This window comes from Calliopsis andreniformis, chromosome 4 (assembly GCF_051401765.1).
Source record: "Calliopsis andreniformis isolate RMS-2024a chromosome 4, iyCalAndr_principal, whole genome shotgun sequence".
Taxonomy (NCBI): domain Eukaryota; kingdom Metazoa; phylum Arthropoda; class Insecta; order Hymenoptera; family Andrenidae; genus Calliopsis; species Calliopsis andreniformis.
In genome coordinates, this window is record NC_135065.1 from 12,017,351 (window position 1) to 12,038,868 (window position 21,518).

Consider the following 21,518-nt stretch of genomic DNA (forward strand, 5'->3'; position numbering starts at 1 on the left):
TTTTACGTACGAAAATGATGCTTAAAAATAAGGAAGGGCTTGAAAGAAGGAAACGCTGGATCTGTATTTTTCTTTCTTCTAGAGATGAGAATTGTATAGCAATTTTGACTAAACTATAGCTTTTGTGAATTCTTTCTGTAATTTTTGAAATTAATTTCTAATAAAGTGATCTTTTTGAAAAGTAAATGCGAGTCTAAGTCTATTTTTTTATATTCCTATAAAGTTCACACTATACTCTTATAAGAGAAGCTTCACAATTTCGCAAAGTCATTAGCGAATCCTATTACAGCACTCCGTAGATCTCTTCCGCTAGCAAATTCGATCTCCGCCCACGGAGCAGGCTCGATGAATAATTAACATCTCGGATTGGAGCTCGTAAAGGTGATTCAATTAGCGTTTCCAGGAATCCTCCAAGCCAGATATGGTTATCGCAAGTCTCTAACGAGTAGGAGTTAATCGATCACTGTCTATCTCGAGTTACGCGTAATTAATGACCTGCTTTTTCAACGCTCGAGTTAAGGGATGGTGAATGACCATCGGTTAATCGATTCCCCTTCCAAGTTTCCTCTGTTGGTTGGCCATTCACAAGCGAACTCGTTCGATTCAGGGGAACGAATAGTCACTGATCCATTCATTGGGCGCTGACGTAATCGCGGAGCGTACTATGAGTGTGAATTGAGCGCGAGCCGAGTGCAAGGGATGCACCATGTGCTGCGTACGACGACGAGGAATCTAATTGACATTTGACATTCTTACCGCGAAACTCGGGGGTCAAATATACTTGTGAAGACACTTTGACACGATCAGACTCCATTCTCGCACTGGATGAATGAGTCTCGCGAGAAATAGAATTCTGAGAAATAGAAAAAATTGAGGAATTTTTTTTCTAATCTATGCTTCCAAATTACTGCACTGCTTATTTCTGTATAAAAGATGAGATATCGAGGCTGTAGGGTAATTACGTAGATTTGCATAAACGTACGACGCTGGGTCAAATAAAGCTCGACCTACTTGGTGCAGCGGATCAGCCTTTCAAGGAAACCGCGAGAGAAGCCATGAACTTGGACTCGAGAAGGACGATTAGGTGTCGCCAGTGGCGTAACTCGCTCGGCTGACTCACTTTCGAGTCAAGGATGTCACGAATCGCGGCGCTGCTCGGAACTCGTAATGTCGTTTGACCCCTGTTTCAAGCATCACGTACAGTTAAGCGAACTCCCAGCTGATTTCGTCATCGACCATCGAGCACTAACAATGGATCTACCAAATGAATCTACAAGCAATTCGATCTACTTGTAGAATAACACTGTTATTCGACGAAAATATACAACAGAATTAATCTTAATTATATTGGGAATGACGCTCAGCAGCTGACAACAGCGATTACGATAACTTCAAAGGCGTCCACAAATAGAGTGGTTGCGATAGTACACACAATGTTGCTCCTGTCGCCGATTCGCTTGCCAAGAAGCCTGCATGAAGACCTCTCTCCCGAAATATTGCAGCAGTGAAATTCTCTGCAGGGAGCATATTCGACGATCAATCTCAATGGGGTTTAATGGCGCCGTAAATTACAGCTGAGAGTGAGTGAAGATTAAAAGACTTAAGATTAGAATATGCTGGGTTCGATTGGGTCGAATGTTTCGCATAGCTAGTGGTACGTCGAACTTTGCCAGCCGATTCAAAGATCGCGAGCTTCCTCTATTAGGATGCCAGGCATACCTTGGACTGATCTGGAAGAGGCTGCGATTCTGTTCGGCTCCTTTATCGAAAAATTTCTATTAACCTAGACTTCGATTATCTGGACCTTAATTACCGAATTATACTTCCAGAGGAAAATCAAAATTATAAGTTAACACTAGAACCGCAGTAATAGGTTGAATTGCCCTGAGAAGGAGATTAAAATCTATCGATACATTCCCCTCGCAAAATGATTCGAGCTCAAATAGCGCAAGGCGCATCTTAGACGCAGCCGTGTGCAATTGAAGGCCCCTCAAAAGATCAAATTAACCATCCCGCGTCATCGCGGGCTCGAAAACGGATCTACTTCCTAGGTGCACGTTGCTCTCTGCGTCTAAATCGAGATGCACTTCAATCGTGAGCACTCGATGCAGTCCCAGAGCGTTTGAACTCGGTTTAACGAACATAACAGAGGCACTAAAACGTAACTGGAATCGCGTTGAGTTAATTAAACTGTACTTTAAATAGGGAAGCTTTCGAGCTAGCTATTTTCTTCGAAGATAACCATTTCCTCCATTTTGGTCGTTGGGATTTTCCTCGGCAGATTTTCCAGAGGAATTGACAGACCGAAGTGGTCAACAGACCTTGCTTGAAATAGCTTTAGAAAGCCACGAATGAGGCTCGATGACAAGGATTCGGCGAAATTCCGCAAACAGGATTAGAAAGTCGTGACGCACTGCTGTTTTGCGAAGCAGGAAAAGCGATAATCAAGTTTAGGAGACTAGCGACGAGTTTGTTGAATCACTAGGAGTAAAAGGGTGCATAGGTACGATGAAACGTGTTTCTACTGGTGACACGAGGTGGAACGAGTTCCCGGATACGTGTGTACGCACGTGCTCATTCGGATTCTTTCTCGAACGTAGTCTCGACTATGATTCATACCTTTTATCGAGCTATTTAACGTCTCTGCTTTTCTCCCCGACCGCGATAAGAGCCGAGAATTTTTCTCATAACTGCTATTTATGGTGGATTACGCGGAAGGAGATTGTTACCGTCTTCCTTCAGACTTCCTCAATGACTGTCGAATGTACTGTGAATTAACGTAACGTAGAGCTAGAGATATGATATGTACATAGATATATGTATACGAAGATATAGGTGATATGTATATAGACATATTTAGTGATATCTTATCAGTGAATGTTTCGACCTGCATACGATTTTCAAATTCCCGGGTGTTCAAGTGTTTACGTCATCAAATATTTAAATATTTAAATGTTCAAATTTTTAAATATTCAAATTTTTAAATGTTCAAATTTTTAAATGTTCAAATTTTTAAATGTTCAAATTTTTAAATGTTCAAATTTTTAAATTTCCTAGTGTTCAAAGATCCCAACCAAAAAAGGAAAATACCTTTGTTTCTTCAGTTCACATTCAAGGTAAGAATTCTCCGAAGAAGACCGACCAATCTAAATCGTTTCCTCGAATGAAGCACGCAGGTGATCATCAAGTCCAAGAGCCACATCGATGACTCACAAGGTACGCGTGCCTCTGCGAGAGACACGCTCACTCGCGAGTGGCGGGAAGGGCAAAGAAAGAGGAGAAGACAGCTCCGCGGAAGATCGGTGAATCACCTTCGTAGCGCCCAGTCGTTTATCTCCCACTCTGAAAATGTATTGCAAGTAGAAAGGGCGATCGCGTCCGCGGAAAACTCGGCGCGCAGATACATTCTATCGTTATCTCGACAGAAGAGAAAAATCGAGGGTATTAGTCACCGACAGAATAGCGCGCTAATTGCTTAAGCATGCGCACTACCAGTTGCATTAATTATTATACTCAACGACTGGGCGAGCAATTTAAGTGTCACGATCAGTTTCGATTGACAGTAGTTTCCCTACCGGAAACGCGTTTCCACAGGTTCCATGGCTCTATTTGAAGCTAGTATTTTTCCTGGTTACGCGTACTCGAGCGGACGCATGAACGGGCTGCTGAATGAATGGACAAGACCGTGAATCATTCGAGGAGGAAGTTCAAGGCCGTACGTTACGATATACCGCCACGTGCTTATGTATCGCATTGTGTGTTATCAAGGACTCGTAATACCCGCGGTTACTAGGCTCCCTTTTATCGGTAGGGATCGATGAACCCCTGGAGCAGAGCTATCACTGTAAAAATTGATTTCGTTCATTTATGTACTATGCTCGTGGAATTTGAGTACACATAAATATAGTGTTGTAAAACAGATGCAAATGACTATTATATCCTAACTATTATAAGATTTATGGAGACTTGCATCTCTGTTACTACCCTCCAATAAAATCCCATATTATGCAAGAAATACCTGAATTCCACGAAGAAGAATCAAGTTAACTCCAGGTGCTCCAGGGTTACAAAGGTTTACTCCGTTTCACGATGACTCGCGTGCGACCGATCAGACTCGAGAATTCGCGGAGCCATCAGGGGGGCGAGCAACAAGAAATTCGGTTGAGTCACGCCGCTCTGGATCGGTCGGTTCGTGCATGGAAACGCGAAGACGCGACGGGGACGGGGCACGAGTTCCCATACCGGGGTCTGGGCCCTTGGCGAATGCCGATGAGTCATGAAGGAATTCCAGACGTGCACACGATCATCGGTCCCCTGCTCCTTCTCCTTTTTCTCACCTCTGGGTCAGACGGTTACTCGAGAGCCACTTGGTATTTAGGATATCGATTTCGAGATGTATCAAACCACTCGACTTTTATCTAACGAGAGCAAGGTCCTATTGGAGATCAATCGTGATAGTAATTTGTGTAATACAAAGTTGGTCTCCAACTCTAAAGGAGTAAGGTAAGTGTCTCTATACCTGAGCACTGATGCTAATTTTCAAGATAATAAAAAGTGATATCAAATAGTATATTCAGATACTGGGACACAACTCAAGTGTCGGGATATACATTTTTTGGGATATCTGAAATTGAAATTGAGTGACCAGGTATTGGGACATTTACCTCACTATTTCCTCTCCAGCTCCTGTAAGCCTCGGTCAAGGATCTCCAACGTTATTCTAGTCCCCAGTAACGACGAAAAGGAAAACAGCCCTCGATCGGGTTTCTCAGTGCGAGCGATACGAGCTAGATACGCGGCGAGCGCGACACATGAGTCACCGTTCAGTTCGCGAGCCCCGTGAAAGTAGAATGCTCATCTCGCAGCGATCGTAGCCGCAACATGACAGGACTAACGATCGGTGCACCGTTACAATGACCAGACACTGCTAGCCACTGGCTTCTCAGGCTATCGCGATATCCAGAATCGCCCATTTTGTTTCTTACAGGCGCAAGAAACGGCACATCGACTGCAGGAAGTAGCCATTGAATTCCTTGGACCTGCCCGATGCACACGAGAGCCTGAGAAGTCCCTTGGATCGAGGCGTGAGATAGGCCAGTGCATCCGGCTGGTTAATCAAACCCACAAAACCGAAAAAGAAGGGGCTCTGACCGTCACGGTGAGTCAAGCATTCAATTTGCACTTGCTCCATGGTCCAACGATCTCTCTGTCAGAGGGATCCCTGGGGAAACAGTGGAACGTGCCTACCTGCGCGTTTCTCGGACCAGGCGATTCATATGGTAATCTCTTGCCAGTGAGAGGACTCACCTGAAACAGAAAGAAAAGGGAGTCGTTAGGGTGTGATTCGAGAAAATGGAATGTGGAAGGTAGTGGCTTCTGAAAGCACTTTCAATTAGTAAGACGATGATACTCATTTGAATGAGGTATTTATATGACTGCCTCAGGCTAATTGCAAAGGCTTTTATCGGTGCTCCATTGAGGTCCAGAAACTGAGGATCGTCGAATTCCTCTAAAAATTACCTGAAACCTAAACCGACTTTTCTGCACGATTTCTGAAAGGATTCTCTTTCCTCGTGGTAAATCGAGGGATAGAAAAGAGCACATGCAGCGAGTAAAGGGAGCGAGAGGGTGGCGCGTGGGTGTTGCTAATCAGCGACGGCGCCACTCGAGCGGATTATCAACCTGCGAGTCTGGATGGCGGCCGACGTGAGTTCGCGGAAGAAAGGCTGGGGCGAAGAAGACGCGACGGAGAAACGAGATCTGTAAACTGCTCAATGTAAATGACCGCGGTCACGCTCGATTACGTCAGACGCCGATGTGAGTGCACCTTTAGGCTCGCGGAAGAGAGGCGTAACGCGATACGGCTGGAAAATTGCTCTGGCTGTTTGCCGGCACGCTGCGAGAGAAAACCATACATTCTGCTGTGAAATGCCCCTTGCCCCTTCATTCTTCAAATGAAGTAGGGCTCAGCTGATCGACGAGGGCGATCGAAACGGTAGCTAAGAGGAGCCATTAAGTAATTAAGGCTTAATTACTTCGGGGAGCTTTCTGTGAATGGAGTGGGAAAATTGTGGAGTAAATAGACTATACAAAATGTCAGAGATCCATGTTTACTAATACCTTCATAATACTTCAATTAAGAAAAGTACTTCGTAATGCATCTTATTTTTTTTTTACAGAACATAATTTATTTTTTTTTCAATCCTCGCCTATTTGACCTGCTCCAATTTAGGTCGCCGTGTCTCGCATTCAAGATAGGACAGAAAAAGAGGGTCATAAAAAGCAAGGAAACATGCTGAGAACTCAATTATCGCGATGCAACTGCGGGGAAATGAAGCTGGAATCGATCAGTGGAAAAGGACATTCGGTTTTTTCCCAGCGGTGGCTTTTCAGTCGGCGCCTTTTCGAGCGAGCGTTTCTGCTGACAGCGGGAATTTATTGAGGAAATCTCTAATTGAACGGCTCGTAAACCGTTACGAAACGCAGCATATTCCCGTGTCCAATTGTTTCGCAGCTCGTGAGCGGCAAAAAGAAAAAAAAAACACCTTCGTTTTACATTTATAAATAAAGATGCGTTATTACATATCGCCCTCGTCTATTTAATTAACTCGCTATTCTCGCCTGTTCTTAGACCCATTTGCATCTGAGTTTATACACGCAAAGATAATTCATCCATTTGTTTTGCTGGTAATGGCAGAGGGAAAAAAGGGTTGTCGCGAAACTGGAATAGCTACGTAAGATGGTTTTTTAAAGAAACGATTAAGAACATCCGTGGGCAAATTCCTTGACGAGTTGTTTGAATAGTTATACAATAACGCAGCTGAAGAGTGCAGGCATAATGCAGAGTGTATTATATAAAATCCATATCGATTGATAGCGACTTCCTGCTTGCTTCGAGTAAAGAAACAGAAAACTATTCGAAACTGCAAGAAACAGAAGTGGAAAGAAATGTCATAAACAGTGGAATAATATAAAACAACAGAGGCGGGGGTAGGTCGAGGTTCAGGTGGCCGAGGAAAAAAGGCGAAACGTAATTAGGCGATGCGTCCAGTGAGATGCTAATTGATCGGCTAACGAGCGGATACGAGACCATTTCAGCCGCTACAAAGTCAGATGTAAATGATAAATGATTCCTCCGTTTGCAAGGACAGGGCTATTAACTGCCTTTTCGTATTAATTGCAGCTAACTGGGACAGTATTCCGTGGAACAGGTTACTGCAAATTATTGGTTCCATGAATATTTAACGAGTACTTGCCAAGCGAGCTCTAGAGGAACTTTAAAAAAATTATAATCCTCTTCTGACTCTACTTTTAACTAGATAATAGTATCTAACCGTATAATACTAGTTAAATGGAGTACTATGCAAACTAAACTAGTAATTACAGGTACTTAATTGCTATGAACTCCATTGACTCCTCAGCATGGACTACAGTCATATACTTTCTAAATTTATAATTAAATTTCTGTGCACATCACGATTGACCCTCGAATTCTCAAAATTCCAAATCTCAGGTCTGACCTTTTTACCTCCCTTGTAAACGTATCACATAGTTCCTTCGTGACAGTGGTCTTAAGCGTATCATCTGTCGTGGCATCGCCTGGCACACGTGCAGTCTTGAACACCGTAATTTCACACAGCCCATTGTTTCGCGAGCGTGTAATCTTAGCGGGCCGCTCGATCCCTATCTTCTGTTGGTCTGCGCCGCGAGGAGGATCGCTGATGCGTCAACGCTGTGACATTTTCGCTTCTCGCTTACGCGGGTGGTTTCTCCGCGACTGGAGACACCAGCCAGGGCACGGTCTGCGTGACATTTCTGTGACAACAGAAACACGATTCGACGGCGTAGAACGCGACACCCGATGCCGAAGAGGAAACCGGTCGCGCGAACTGCCCGTCGCTGATACCACCAACCTAGCCTCCAGAGGTGGGGTCTTTCGCTGCGTTTGCATCCACTGGCTAAACAACCGACCACGTGGGGGAGGAGAAATGGATCTGGAATCGCACCTGGGAACGACGCAGTGTGCAAATATTTTTGTAGTCGGAGGAGAATGTGCTGGGGAGTTTCGAGATTACTGGGGCTGAAAATTGGAATATTTGAATGTTTGAGAAATTGAATATTTGAATATTTGAATGTTTGAATGTTTGAAAAATTGAATATTTGAATATTTGAGAAATCGAATACGTAAATATTTGAAATTTTGAACACCTACATATTCCAAACGTTGAAACTTCATTTCAGATCTCTATTAAAACGCATCAACAGAACCTGATCCAAAGACCACGGCAAAAAATTACGTGATTCCGTTAGCGATAAAAGCGCAATAACGCAGTAGCAACAGCTGCCAAAGGAAAACGCGGCGCTAAGTATTCCACGAGCAGCACGCGCACCAAACTCTGTTCTGCATAGTAATTATCGCCGACAAAAGAGCCAGAGTAAGTCAAAAGCTTTGTGCGACTCTGTGCTCCCATGTTTTTTTTTGTCGCTCATAGAAAACAGCGAGGTTCTTTACCAGTTTTTACGTAATCATTCCACGAGACCTGGTGCGATCAATCGAGAGGGAACACCTCGGTTGCATGGTGCTCGTCTCGGAGTATTCGAGAGGGCTCTCGATTAACGGGGATCACCAGCCGCGTAAATAATTCCCTCGTTCTCGCTGGTTCATTCATCCGCAAGCTGTACGTTCCTCATCTCCTCGGTAATTACTATTGCGTTACGTCTCTCTCTCGGATGAGTGTCTCAGCGTGGCGCACGCTACATGGCGGCAGATTAAACGCATCCGGTTCGACGTTCACGCGCTGCTTTTGTGAAAGTGTCGCGCATTTCGTCGCGCTCTTGTGAAACACGGTAAAACCCTTCTACGAACTCGACCGTTTATTCTTGTTTCGTCCTCAAACCGGAAGCGACATGCTCAACCGCTTAATATTCTGGAAGTGAAGGATCTTTTACCTATTCGATTTAAGATAGTTTAATGCTAATTTCAAATTGTAGTACCTTCTGAATCGACAAAGAATAAAGTGTCTTCTTATTAAACCACTCTCTACTTAATTTTTCCCATGAAGCTAAAACATTCCTCAACTTCCTGTCTCCTAAATTTCTAAAATTGTATCAAGCGCCTGTTTTCCTCTAAGCCCCTCAATTCCAAGAAGAAAAATGGATCCTCTCGGTACTTAAGCGCCCGTTCTCCCAACTCTCGGCAATTTAGTAGCAGTTACATTTAACGAGCATCGCTGTCGCTTGATTGTCTCAACGAAGCGCCTCGTCCCTCGCCCTTTTTCCAGGCTCACCTCGAAAGGAGCGGGCACGACGGTAGTGAAAGAAAACGAGCGCGACGCGCTGGAGGAGCAGAGGAGCCGAGAAGCAAAGATTGGGAAGGGGCCGAGAGAAAGAGAGAGAGTGCGACGAGAGCGAGCCGCCCACAGAGAGCGGATGCTGGGTCGACAGGGTCACCTCTCTGGCAAAATGAATCTTTTATGCCTCGCGCGCTCGCTTTTACAGCGTCCTCGGGAACACGGCTCTCCGCTTCTTTTTCAGACCGAACCAGACGGTAAACGATTAACCCGCCGCGCGCCTCGCCGATCCTCCGCGAGCTGAAGCCAGTCGAACGCGTGCCTGCGACGCCCGCTTTCAGATGCATGCCTCCACGCTTTGTCCTCGGCTACGGTTGACCCCTCGCTAACTCAACGAGGGGTCACCTGATACATTCCCTCGCTATAAGCTTGCTGCTATGTACGTATACTGGCACTTCACACTATTCGGAGAAAAGGAGATTCACTTGCCAAGACTAGCTCCAATTTCTGAATTTTTAAAAATGCTAGCGTCGAAGTACTTGCTTGACGTTCGAATCTTTGTGTTTGAAGTAAGGGTACTTAAAAGTTTTTGTTTAGAGGAGGTGGTCGATTTAGGAACCTCTGGGTATCAGTCATATCTATAGGGGCTACTAGTGTGGCTTTGGTCTCAAAAACCGTGTCTCTGATGCTAAGAGCTTATCAGTGAGTCGTGAGTCTATAGATCGGTTCAGAGATTCTGTTTTCTCATTTTACACAGTGGAGGGACAGTTCTCGTGCGACTCTAGAGAGACAAATTATTGGCTGCGAACTCTGAACGATCTGTCCAACAATCGCGGTAAAAGCGAATGGAAAAATAATGAATCGCGAACGAGAGACTAATGAGAGCTGAGAAATATCGGCTGACAAGTGGGGAAACCGTTCTAAATTTAACGGGACCTAAATTCGACGCGTTCGAAGACGCTGGCGAGTGCAAGGCGACTGGGCTTTCAGCGGCGTTGCAAAAATTACACGAATTTCGCGGAATTTACAGCAAACTAAAAATATTACATTTACTTTACCATCTTTACTTCACAATTCAAGGGAGTTAGGAGCTATCGGTGTCCAACACAGGCGCTGTCACTTGCGCCAGTGAAGGCATCGCGGTGAAATCTTCTTTAAGTAAAAAGATGGGGAACAAGTTTAACAAACTTGAGCCTGGTTTCAAGTTACGTAAGCCATCGAGGGATTCGCGCGCATTGCCGCGGATTACCAGACGCGACGCGTCGAAATAACTTGGCGTCGCGCCAGAAAATCGCTCCGAAAAATATCGGAGAAGCCAACGTACCGATTGTTTCCACCGTCGCTCCTACGACTGTCATTCGACCTGTGCCTCGTCGACAGAATACGGTCACGTTCACGGTCGTGGACACGGAAAATGCACGTGCATCGGGAATTTAGAGTCTCGTGCACCTGCGGAGGAAGCACGCTTCGAATTTGGGACGAGCAAACATGTTTCGGTTACTGGGATTAGAGAGGAAATATTGAGACAGAGAGGACTTCAGCCTCTCTGCTGTCACCTGTTTACATTCGACGGTGTCACCATTCAAGCATCGATTTACTGCACTACATTCCTTGACTATACTTTTACAACAACAGTTTTATATTGATATAGACTCACAGATCAATGATTCTTAGCGAAGATGTGGTTCAGAGCTCAATTTATGCGCGTTTCAGACACACTTTCGTCCCACCACAGCTGTGAATTGATAATACAAGCATGCAAAGCTCTTTTGCTCTGAGGAATTTCAAACTAGCGACAATTTGTATAACAATACTGAACCGTATTCCCACATTTCCCCCGAGGAACGCGCAGGATTCTCTACCCTCCATTTGCATTCGCCGCGAATAAAATCGTGTGTATCGCGCGCGGCTATCGTTTCGAAAATGTGTCCGCGAGTTGCATAACAGAACAACACCCGATGCACCTCGCTCGCGGATTCACGGGCGACGTGCCCTGACTGGCTGACCAGCCATCGAAAGCGTCGATTCGCTGCGAGGGTGAATAAATTTTCGTGGAGATACGCGGCGAGAAATTCCTGCGAGGCGAGCGACAGAGAACCGTTAATCTGACGAGCGCACGCTAGACCCCGACGACGGGACGAGGATCAGGGACGAGGCTTATCGGGGAATCGGGAAAACATACCGTAGAAACGGTCGACCACGTTCCATTACCATTTCTAGAGTAGGCTGCGATTAGGACTGGGCTCTATGAGTCTGCTGTCGAGACCAAAGCGAGAAGCTTTCTAGAATGAGCGAGAAGCTACTTGTTCCTTTATAGGGTGCTCCGTGGGGACTTTTTTTCTAGCAGTAGTTTAAGAATTCCTCCTAGGTTTAGCTATAGCTAATGTTTCTGGAAGAGATGAACAATTTTTGCAGCTAGATCAAGTTTTATTTGGAGTAGATGAGATACTAGAAATAATGAGGAAAGCATAATTACACAGATTTTGAATTTTGTACCTGTTAATGATTGTAGAAATTTTTAATTGTTGGAGAAGAGGTACTTAGGGACCTTATCAGAAGTTTTAGTATCGAAAGAGGATGGAGTTCTAGGAATTACCGATTGCGTCGGGATGTAGGGCGAGAAGTATTGGGTGTGAAGAGATAGAGTAAAATATTTAGACTACTTTTTACTTGGAGGACCCAGTTCCAAGTATCGATGGGGAAATTCAACTGTGTTTAGAAGTTAGGTCTGCTCTGAACAGTGACTTTGTTTAGAAGGGGACATATCCTGAGACAAGAGCAACTCTGTGATACATATACAATTTTTTTAACTACTATTTGAGAGATAATTGCCTGAGAATGTATATGAAAATGAGATGCCCCGTGTATTACTCAAAGTAGTTACAGAATTCATCGATTCAAATTGAGCAGGCTGAATAAAACATGAAGAATAAAAAAGAAACAAGAATATTCATGTAGCATTAAAACACTCGTTACTCTTCCCAACATTTCTGTCGCGCCTGGCCACTAGAATTAATCAAGAGACGAATATTCAAAGCCTCCGCGCTCACAATAGCGTTCTACAATATTTCTGTCGTCCGGAAGTAAATTTGGCGCGCATTCCAAACGCCCCATTTGTCGCTGAAAGGCACACACCCTTCCACGAAGTAATCCACGCGATCGGGAATGGAGAACTTCGATGCATTTGCATCACATTAATCCTAAACAGAAAAAGAACAAGACTGCACATTTACCTTGGTATGCAGGCCCGAAAAGAAAGTGCGTCGCGGCGCGGAGTACGACGACATGTTGATCTTGTTGACGACCATTGTCATGGCAGCACCCTTCCTTAGATCGGTGTGTCTCGTTATCTCTTTCTTCAATCGGCACGTAACCCCTCGCTGCGTGCCAGCCCCGTCTTTTCACTCATTCGAACAGTCCAAGCGACTCAGCTTCTCCCTCGCTCCTTTTTTCACATATCCGAGGGAAAAGGACTTTACATATGCAAAGGTTCACCGTGACTTTCTATCATGCTACTACTACCGAAAACTCGCGCACCAGATTCTAGTCTCTGGGAATCCCCTCGAGATCTGCTCGCACTAGAAGCACAAGTAATCGACTCAAGACTCCTTGACACAGGCCTCGAGGCAAGGGAAGCAAAAACCGCGATTCGAAGACACGAACAAGTAGAGGTACGCGCGAACACTGACGGCGCCGAGGCGCGCGGCTGATTATATAGCTTCCCCACTACTGACTGCCTTGGCCAATCAGAGGCCAGCGCTACGGCGCGACTGCTCGGCGCGCAGATACGAAAAGTGGAGGCGCGAACGGTTCTACTGTCGGGTCGCCATGACCTTCGAACTCGGAGGGCTGTGTCTAGCGCGATGCAAACCAGCCACGAGAAGGGATAGAGAGGCGATCATTGGAGACTGTTCGCTCGAAACGATATGCGAAAAGGCCGTGGTAGGGCAGAGAGGCTGGATATACGCGAATTGCTCGAGTTCGATCGACCAGTTACTCGTGCCATGGATGCAACCCCTCCTTCCTCCCCCGCGGGCATTTTGAATTACGTGGTTCTTTGGGGAGGTGTCTATTGTTTTCCATCTGGCGCGACGATTTGAGAAAATAGGGGCCTTCGTGATATCTGAGGCTGAGATTCTGGAGTCTCTGTATTATGTCTGTAGAATTGTCTGTGTTTGCAGTTTCCAGAGAAGTTTGAGGCAAGCCTTCTTTTTAAAATCTCGCCTCTGAGACCACAAGACGTGCTAATTCCCCTAAAATCGCATATCCTGTGTCGTCTCTCAGGGAAAGATAAAAATTAATTCTAAAACGTTTCAATATTTGCTGTTTAACACCGTGGCGGCGTAGGTTTTGGCACGTTTCGCGGAGAAGCTTGCGTCGATGGATCCATTCACACATAAACGTGCTGCACAGCTTCTGTTACATTTTAGTGAGCCCTGGGCCACTTTTTAATCGCGTAAAAGTTTAGAGTAGGTGGATGGATAGTAAAAAAAAGTGTTTTGCCTGTGAATATTTTCCCACATGGTTATGGAATGGCATAGTCACCTTGCCAACAGCGATTCCAACTCTGTTGATTCCCCACAACGATTAACCACGACTTCCGCGAGCACACCTGTAATTTCCCAGTGGCGACTGCGTCAAGGTATGCAAACGAGCTTACCTATGAGAACGAGAGGACCTTCGAGGCCCTAAAACGGTCTGAAGTACGCGCTTTCTATTTGCAATCGCGTTCAACTCAATGATCTCGGTGTTTGATTTCGTGAGCCTTCTCTGGTTTAGAAGTCGAGCTACTGAGGATTCAGAAATTCCCTATGGAGAGTATTTAGATTGTGGATCATAACTGGAGACGATTCCTGGGAGCTGCTTGCGTAGGAGGAACTGATTTTTGATCATTTTCGACGAATCCTATCTGGTCTATTATAACAGATTGTTATACTAGAGCGTCATGGGGTTGGAAAATCCCGAATTCTGAGTAAAATAATGATGCAAAGGAGCAGCTGCTCCATGAGTACCCACGTTAAAGGGATCAAGGACTGCTGGTGACGAAAACTGTGATTCCTAACCCAGTTAGGTCTGCGTTTCCAAGTATCATGCTGGAAGAATGCTGAGGGCTACGAAACTTTAGTAACAAATTTGGAGTATTTATTTCCTTGAGATCCTATAGAACGTAATGTTTCTTTTCAGAGTAAAGCTAGCTGACTCACGATCGACGGTCAAGTGAACCGGAAGCGATTGGTCCATTAGGTGGAAACAGAGGCTGCGCACGAAATTAAACTCAAGCTCGTTCTCCGTAACAAAGTAGCTCGAAACCGAAGCTGATTGTCTTCGGAGTACCAGATTAAGCTCAGCTTCGTTTTCCCCAAAAATTAGACTTCCTCGAATCGGAGAAGCTAAATGTCCACGCTATAAATATAAAGAAAATTTTTCGAAAAAATCGTGTATTATTTTTAAATTCTTTTTCAACCTTCCTCCTCCCCCTCCTCCTCCTCCTCTATCATAAAGAATTCACGCAGTTCAACAAGTTAATAAATACTGTACCAAATGAATGAGTAATAAATTTTGCTTGCAAAGTTCCACCGACAGACTGAAAGCAAGCATAGTCTCGGGGGCGCCCTTTCGCCAACCCATTGTGAACTTTGACACTGTAAATCAGGAACAGGCGTCGACGAATCGCGGCTCCACCGCATCCCGACGCTATTAATTTCGCTCGAGCAGGACGATGGGGCTCGGGGGTTCCTATTTGTGACCACGGGGAAAGAAAACGACCGCTTAGGAGAAGCAGAATCGTAGAAAGGAAAAGAAACGAGGGTACACGGTGAACAGGCATCGGCGACGCGGAGTCGCGTGTAAATTTATCTTCTCGCTCGAACTGCACGCGCCTTTCTTTGCCGTCTAAGCCATTCCTCGCATACGATCGACCCCTCGAGCATCATCTTCCAAGGGCTCGTCCGCTGAAACGCGATTTTGATGGGGAGTCTCGTAATTCTCAATAATCGTTTGATCCTTGAAACTGTAATCTTTCAGAGACAGAAAATAAGACAGATCGAATCGCGTTTCCTCTTCGGGCGATGTCTATCGGTCGATCGAATGACAAAACGATGTATCGATCAATCAGTGATCGATCGCTCGAAGCAGACAATTACAGCCGCCATTATCTCACCTATACGTTTTATGGAGGTTTTCGCACAGAAAAAATGATCTTGATCGTCCCGCCGACGGAAATGGCCCGAACAAAGAGGGAAGGAGACGAAACGATCGTTAATGGCTCGTAATGGTGCGCGATGGACGTGAATTCCCTGGCGTAACTGTAATTTGCGCCTTTTTTTCTCTCTACCCTCCCCTCCCCCCAGTCGCTTATGTAATGCTTGTGCAATAATTACCAATGTTTAAGCAATTGGTCGCCTGCGGCGCTTGCGCGGGAAGCAAATGAGAAAAAACAGAGGTAACACACTAATACATAACTCTGAACAAGTTTAGTTGATCTCGAAGATCAACAACGAATCTATGTAGATCTTGAATCGATCAAAATCCTGATAAAATTGATATTACACTTCGGTGCACTTTGAAGTTCCACGGAGTCGTCGAGTGTGCCAAAAATATCGTTTAAAACGGCCGATTTAGCAGGAAGATTTAGTGGCTGGGTGACTAATGTCCCAGTGGCTAATGGTTCAATTGTTCGGATCGCTTGGCGAAATTTAGTCATAGCAAGCTCGTGGGGACTTTCTCGAGGAGAACTCGCGTCGTTCGCGTGACAAATTGTCTCGTTAATTCGGCGAATGATACAATTGGTTTGCCTCTGACACGCTCGATTCGCTGATAATCTCGAGTATTTTCGATAAAGGCAGCTTCTCAAAAGTAACACTCGAGGCTTGTCAATTCTCGAAAAATTTGGAGACTTAATTTCGAAGAAGATATCTCAGAGGGGCACTTTGTTCAGAAGAAAGCTTGGCAAGGTTTCGCGCTGGTTGGTAGGAATAAAAGAATTGGCAGCTGGGCAGGTGCGTAACGCAACCTCTAGGAGCTCCGGTGCCGGTTGGAATTCTGCCAAAGTTACGCAAACGCGTTGCCGACGACAGCGAATATTCAAGTATGATCCGGCTCTGCCAAAACGCGCGAAGAATGGAATTTCGACGAACAGAGCGACTCGCGCGTTCTGATTATTCAGAGCGTGAGTTCAAGTCAACAGTCTTAGTGAGAATAGCGAAAATTCTGCGTAGGAACATTCGACCAGAGACATTCTCTCTGGAAGAATGATTTCTCTCTCACGTAATCTTCCTATATTCCTTTTTCTTCGTATCGCTTTGCCATGCTCGTCAATCACAGGGTTTTCAACACCATCTTCCAAAGAACAGTATCCAAAACACAGGCTTCACATGAAAGCGTACATATCAGTGAGGGCATCCACTGGTTCCTCGTCGTCTTTGTCGTCCACGTACTCTTCTTCCTCTTCCTCGTACTCTTCCTCCTCGTCGTCGAAGTCCTCCATAACCACATCCTCGGCTCCCTCAGGGAAGTACTCATCTATCATCGCCTCAGCCTCGTCATTGTCCTCGGTGACAAAGTATGGCTCGATGCTGGCGAACGAGAGAAAAGCATCCTCGCTGACCCTCCTCAAGATGATCACGAACACCTCGTTGCCTGTCTTGTATCTGACCTATGAAGGACGTGACTTGAAGTCAGCCCTTTCTTAATAAAACGGCGATAATATTCTCAGAGCGATTAAGTATGATCGACTGCTTAGGAAACCTTTTTCTCAAAGTCCTCAGGACTGGAAGCAACTCGCCCAGCGATGTGTGGCTTGTCGAACTCGAAGGCGCCAAAATATTCGATGGCGTCTGGGAAAAGGGTGCAGGCTTCGTGAACTGCCTCGAACCTTAAGTAACCGAATTTAAAGGCGCAGAGAGGCGGGGGTGGGACTGGCTCCTCGTAAGGGTGGACCAGTTCCATGTAGTTTGAGAAGAGGGTCATGTAAACGTGCACCTTACTTCTCGCCTGTGTCAAGATTCACACAGAACTCTGTATTTCTTCTAGAGAGATTATTAATAATTCTCTGTAGTACCTGAGGAGGAACCCAGATCGCAGGATCGACTCGAGGAAAGTCTTCCTCGTTCTCAGGGTCAGGCTCATGACGGTACACGTGTCTCTCCATGTAAGACTGGTCCGTGCTAAACGTAACGACGTTCTCGTGAACCAGCGGCTCCTTGCTGGTGATCAGATGCACGAGATAATCCTCGACATCGTTGATCGCTCTGCTGGGACATCTCTTTTCCCCCTTAGGACACTCGTGGGGATAAGGCACAGGCCAATCAGGGTGAGGTCGTCTGCCTTTTAATCTCATCGCTATGGTCCTGCCGTCGCTTAATCCTGATGCAAGATAATGGAGCTGGGTTGCGACAAGGAGGAAGAGAAGTCGGTCGTAACGCGTGAAAAGGGTTCGAATGACAAAGACGTGGATTCCAGGACGCACCTGCGATCAGCTCTTTCGTAATAGGAACGTTGCTCTCCACGAACATCTTCTCGATCAACTCCTCGGTGAACTGCACCCGCTGCTCCTCCAGAACGTCGAAATTCTGCTTAAAGAGTCCTGTGGTAAGCTCGATGTACGGAGGACTCTGATACTTGTCCCTGTATCTGCCTTCTTCGTCCTTGAAGACCCACGGATAAAAGATGAGGGCAGTCTCCTCGCTCAGCTCGAACATCATTTGTGCCAGGAACGCCTCGTACTTCTCTCGCCTCTCTGCCTCCTCTTTGGCACGCTCCCTCTCCTCGATTGCTTTTCTTGTTTAAGAATTTTGCAAGCTTTGTTCAGGCTCGCTCGAAATAGCAGTTTATGCAACAAAGTCTCTGCGAGCCTCTGCAGAGGAGAGATCAATGTATATGTTGAGTACCTGATAGCCTCCTCCTGCTGCCAGCGGATCTCCTCTTCAGGGGTACGCGTGCTGACGTCCAGCTTCATTTCCGGTTCTTCGTCGTTCTGGACCCTCTTAATTTCTTCGATCAGCGCCTTCCTCAGGTTTGGACAGTGCGCTCCGAACATCAGCTTGACCATTTTGCCGTCTTGGATGAACATCCACACGGGTTCACTTTTGCCACGGAACCTCTCGAGGTCAGCGATGTGGTCGTTCTTTACGATCGCGTAGCTGATAATGTCACCTCCGATCTCCATCTTGATCTTCCTCAGGGTGCTCACCATGGCGATGCAAGGGCCACACCATTCGGAGTATACGTCGGCGAGAATCAATCCTTTGCGAGTTAACAGCTGCTGCCATTCTTCCTCTGTTTCCACCTCGGCCTGGAGGGCCGCTGCCTCTCTTCTACCTGGTCTAGCCACTTTTGAGGCCTCTGGTTACTTCGACGAGGAGACTTTAACCTTTTCAGGCGGGGAATTATATGCCATTGGTTTCCTTGGGGCTGACTTCAGATGCCTCAGTTGACAAGGGATTTGTAACTCGATTCGTGGTTAGAGAATTAAAGGTTGGAGATGTTCTATTTGAGATGCAATTTTTATAATTCAGGTTTATTTAATTTGTATGAGAACAGGCGACTCTTCAAGGCCTATTTCCAGAGACAGCGACGGACGCAGACGCTGCAGGCTACATTTAAGTGCAGATGCATCTGTGGATCGCGTAAAAGGGCCGCGGTATTTCTCGCATCCTGCGGACGTAAGGAGAGAAGCTGCGAGATGGAGGTCGATGATAACGTCGGCGACGATTCCCATTCGTCTCGTCGCAACGACAATCTTCTCTCGGTTTTACGTTCCTAATTCGCGTCTAGCCACGATAATTAGTCTGCTCGAGATAGTTGGACGCCCGCTGCCAGATCTCTCTATCTTCACTCCAGCGATAAGTGTCCAACTTTTGCTCCGCTTTCGTAAACAGTCTTGAACCATTTGTTTACGATTAATCGCCTCTTCGCGATTACGAAAATAGGAAGTCTTCCCACGACTTCCAATATCGAGGTCGTGACGTCTCGAATTTCCATACTGTCAGCGATGGGAAACGAACTCTTTTGAACCCCGAAATATATGCAATCGTACTGCAAATTCCATGGGGTTCTGCTGTCAGCAGATCGATTGAAATCATGATCCTCTGATTGCACATACTGTGAAATTACTGAAATCACTGTGAACTACCTACTTTAAAACTTCAAAAATTGAAGAATTCAAACAGTCAGATACTGAACAATTTTTACTCAATGTTCCTCTGAATATTTGTCGCCTTTTCTCGAAGAAAGCAAGTCTAAATTACCCTATTTTTAATACTAATTTTCATACAAATTCCCCCTCACGATAAAAGCACCAGGAAGTCGTTGGAGTCCATCAGCCAGTCGGCACGAACAAGGCCAGAATCCAGCAGAAAAAAGCGGAAACCAGAGGAGAGGAGTGCTGGCGCGTTACGCAAGAAAACGGGCTTTCACGAGCAGCGATAAGCGTCACTTTAGCGGCGGTGGTGTCCTTTTGCACAGCCGACGGAATTGCGAGCCGTCCTGTCGCGTTTCTGCCACGCTGGCCACACTGTTTCTCGGCCGTCTTAATGACCGATGCAAATACACGTCATTAGGCCTCGTTGGGCTCGTTTTGCCACTATTTGTCTCTATAGCTGCGGCATCGGCGCGGCTGTCGTGTGCCCTCTTTGCATAAAGCCGACGGAGACGCGTCTGGGAACGACTTCTTTCACGCGCTGTCTCGCTTTTCCGCGTTTAAGTGATGAGTCTCGGGGCAAATAAAATTACTGCGGTTTTCTGAATTAGAAATCCCACGTTGTTAGATCTGGCAAGTGTCTGGCAGAGTTTTTGCGATGTCCAACAATTGCAATCTCCAGCAGCATCCGACACGGCGCTGCACAGAGGAATTCCTTTCTCCCCTATCGCTCTGATAAAGCGAAATCGTGCACTCGCGACAAGGTAATTATCTCATCGCGAAAGGACGCGATGGTGACGCGCGAGTCGGCCTTAATTAAAGCGTATAATTTTCTTTTGGTGCACCGCGCACTAAGTTCGTCCATAAACACCAATCAACGGGCCAGATTAAGCTCGCAGTCATCGTTTTCCACGATGACGTCGTGATACCATTCAAACGAAGCCCATCTCTGAAACTACTCTGCCTTTCGTCCTAGCCCTCGACGAAAATAAACGGTCTAGGCGACATCCTAATCATCGCGCGTTGAAGTATCGTTAACCCCTGAACTAAAGCATCAGCCACCGTTGCAGCGCGTTTTGTTTCAATAATCGCTGCGACGAGTTGCTGCACACCTTCACCCTCCGCAATTAATTTTACAACTGCGTCAATCTTGCCCTGTGGGTGTTGAACTTCTGACTCAAACTGCTTTCAGATTTTTGTAAACTGCGTAACTGTGAACTGTGTAATTTTTCTCTTCGATGATGTTTAGATATTTTATTAAATGTATTAGGATCTTGTTATGAGGAGATTTGATTAAGTAAAAATAATTACAGGGAAGCGATAGTGCGTTCTAAACTGAGAAAGAGGCTCCCGCAATTAACGTCACGTTCTCGGAACCGAGATAGACATTAATTCCGCTCGCGACAGAAAAATCGTCGCGAATCGATTTCGTGACACTGTGCCGGCTCGCAGACCTTCGACGTCCGCCCACTACTCGACGATCGCGATCGTGAAACTTCGCAAAATCACTGCTCGCCATGATTCATTATCAAGCATCGTTATTTTACAGCGGAGGAAGGTGCAGCCGACTGCACATTTATCTCGACCGATGACGACTATCTGGAAGTTTGTGAGACACCTCGTGCACCTGGACATCGATCCTTTCCTTTTTCACAACGCTTAAAGTATCATTTCCTTTCCTCATAACTGCTTCGAGAACTGAAATCGATATCGTAACCATTTGCAACTACTATTATTAGAAACTGAAGTCCAAAATGAAATATTCTGACTCTGAACTTCTTTTTGAATCTGTATAATTCATATTCTTCGACTGAAGATAATTCGAAATGTGTTTCTCGTCAATCAGCAAAGTATTTTCCACAGAGGCACGAATTTCGCGACAGGACCACCCAATTCTGTCCATCTTCTGCGTGGACGGCCCTCGCGTGCTTTTAACGCAGTTATAAAATATTTAAACGCTAAAACATCGACGACATACCGACGTTTCCTGGCAGCGGAACGGGATCGTAAGTGGAACAAGCTCGATTCTGAGAACTACGAAAGCGGACCTGTTCAAACACCTGTGAGAATGTCGCCCCGTTCTTCCACCA

The 21,518-nt window shown here is 45.8% G+C and overlaps 2 protein-coding genes across 5 annotated transcripts in view; both read right to left on the reverse strand.

Moving 5' to 3' along the window:
• The window catches only part of Sarm (sterile alpha and armadillo motif), a 79,123-nt gene that overhangs the window by 25,878 nt on the left and 31,727 nt on the right, over nt 1–21,518 (reverse strand). Inside the window, exon 1 of one of the 4 annotated variants that reach the window (XM_076377292.1) lies at nt 12,524–12,722. The exons of the other annotated variants lie outside the window; for them this stretch is intronic. Coding sequence (XP_076233407.1) covers nt 12,524–12,604 — 81 coding nt within the window. The 5' untranslated portion in view covers nt 12,605–12,722. Of the gene's footprint in view, nt 1–12,523; nt 12,723–21,518 lie in introns of those variants that run through there. 4 annotated transcript variants of the gene reach the window in all.
• LOC143178233 (uncharacterized) lies at nt 15,460–19,609 on the reverse strand. Its single transcript, XM_076376763.1, has 16 exons — nt 19,578–19,609; nt 19,458–19,528; nt 19,146–19,402; nt 18,953–19,049; nt 18,833–18,905; nt 18,685–18,776; nt 18,179–18,632; nt 17,758–18,068; nt 17,350–17,654; nt 17,037–17,282; nt 16,727–16,944; nt 16,519–16,657; nt 16,219–16,443; nt 15,852–16,158; nt 15,748–15,802; nt 15,460–15,643 (listed from the first exon to the last, which is right to left on the reverse strand). The coding sequence occupies exons 1-16, from the start codon at nt 19,607–19,609 to the stop codon at nt 15,460–15,462; spliced, it is 3,066 nt and encodes a 1,021-aa protein (XP_076232878.1).

What these genes read in the sequence shown, in the direction of transcription:
- LOC143178233 (XM_076376763.1), bottom strand. Translation starts at nt 19,609, where the DNA reads ATGGACTCCAACGACTTCCTGGTGCTTTTATC. An exon ending in CTCGCAGCTTCTCTCCTTAC is followed by an intron (nt 18,906 to 18,952) that starts GTCCGCAGGATG and finishes CGCGATCCACAG; the next exon opens with ATGCATCTGCACTTAAATGT. An exon ending in CAAGCTTTCTTCTGAACAAA is followed by an intron (nt 16,159 to 16,218) that starts GTGCCCCTCTGA and finishes AGAATTGACAAG; the next exon opens with CCTCGAGTGTTACTTTTGAG.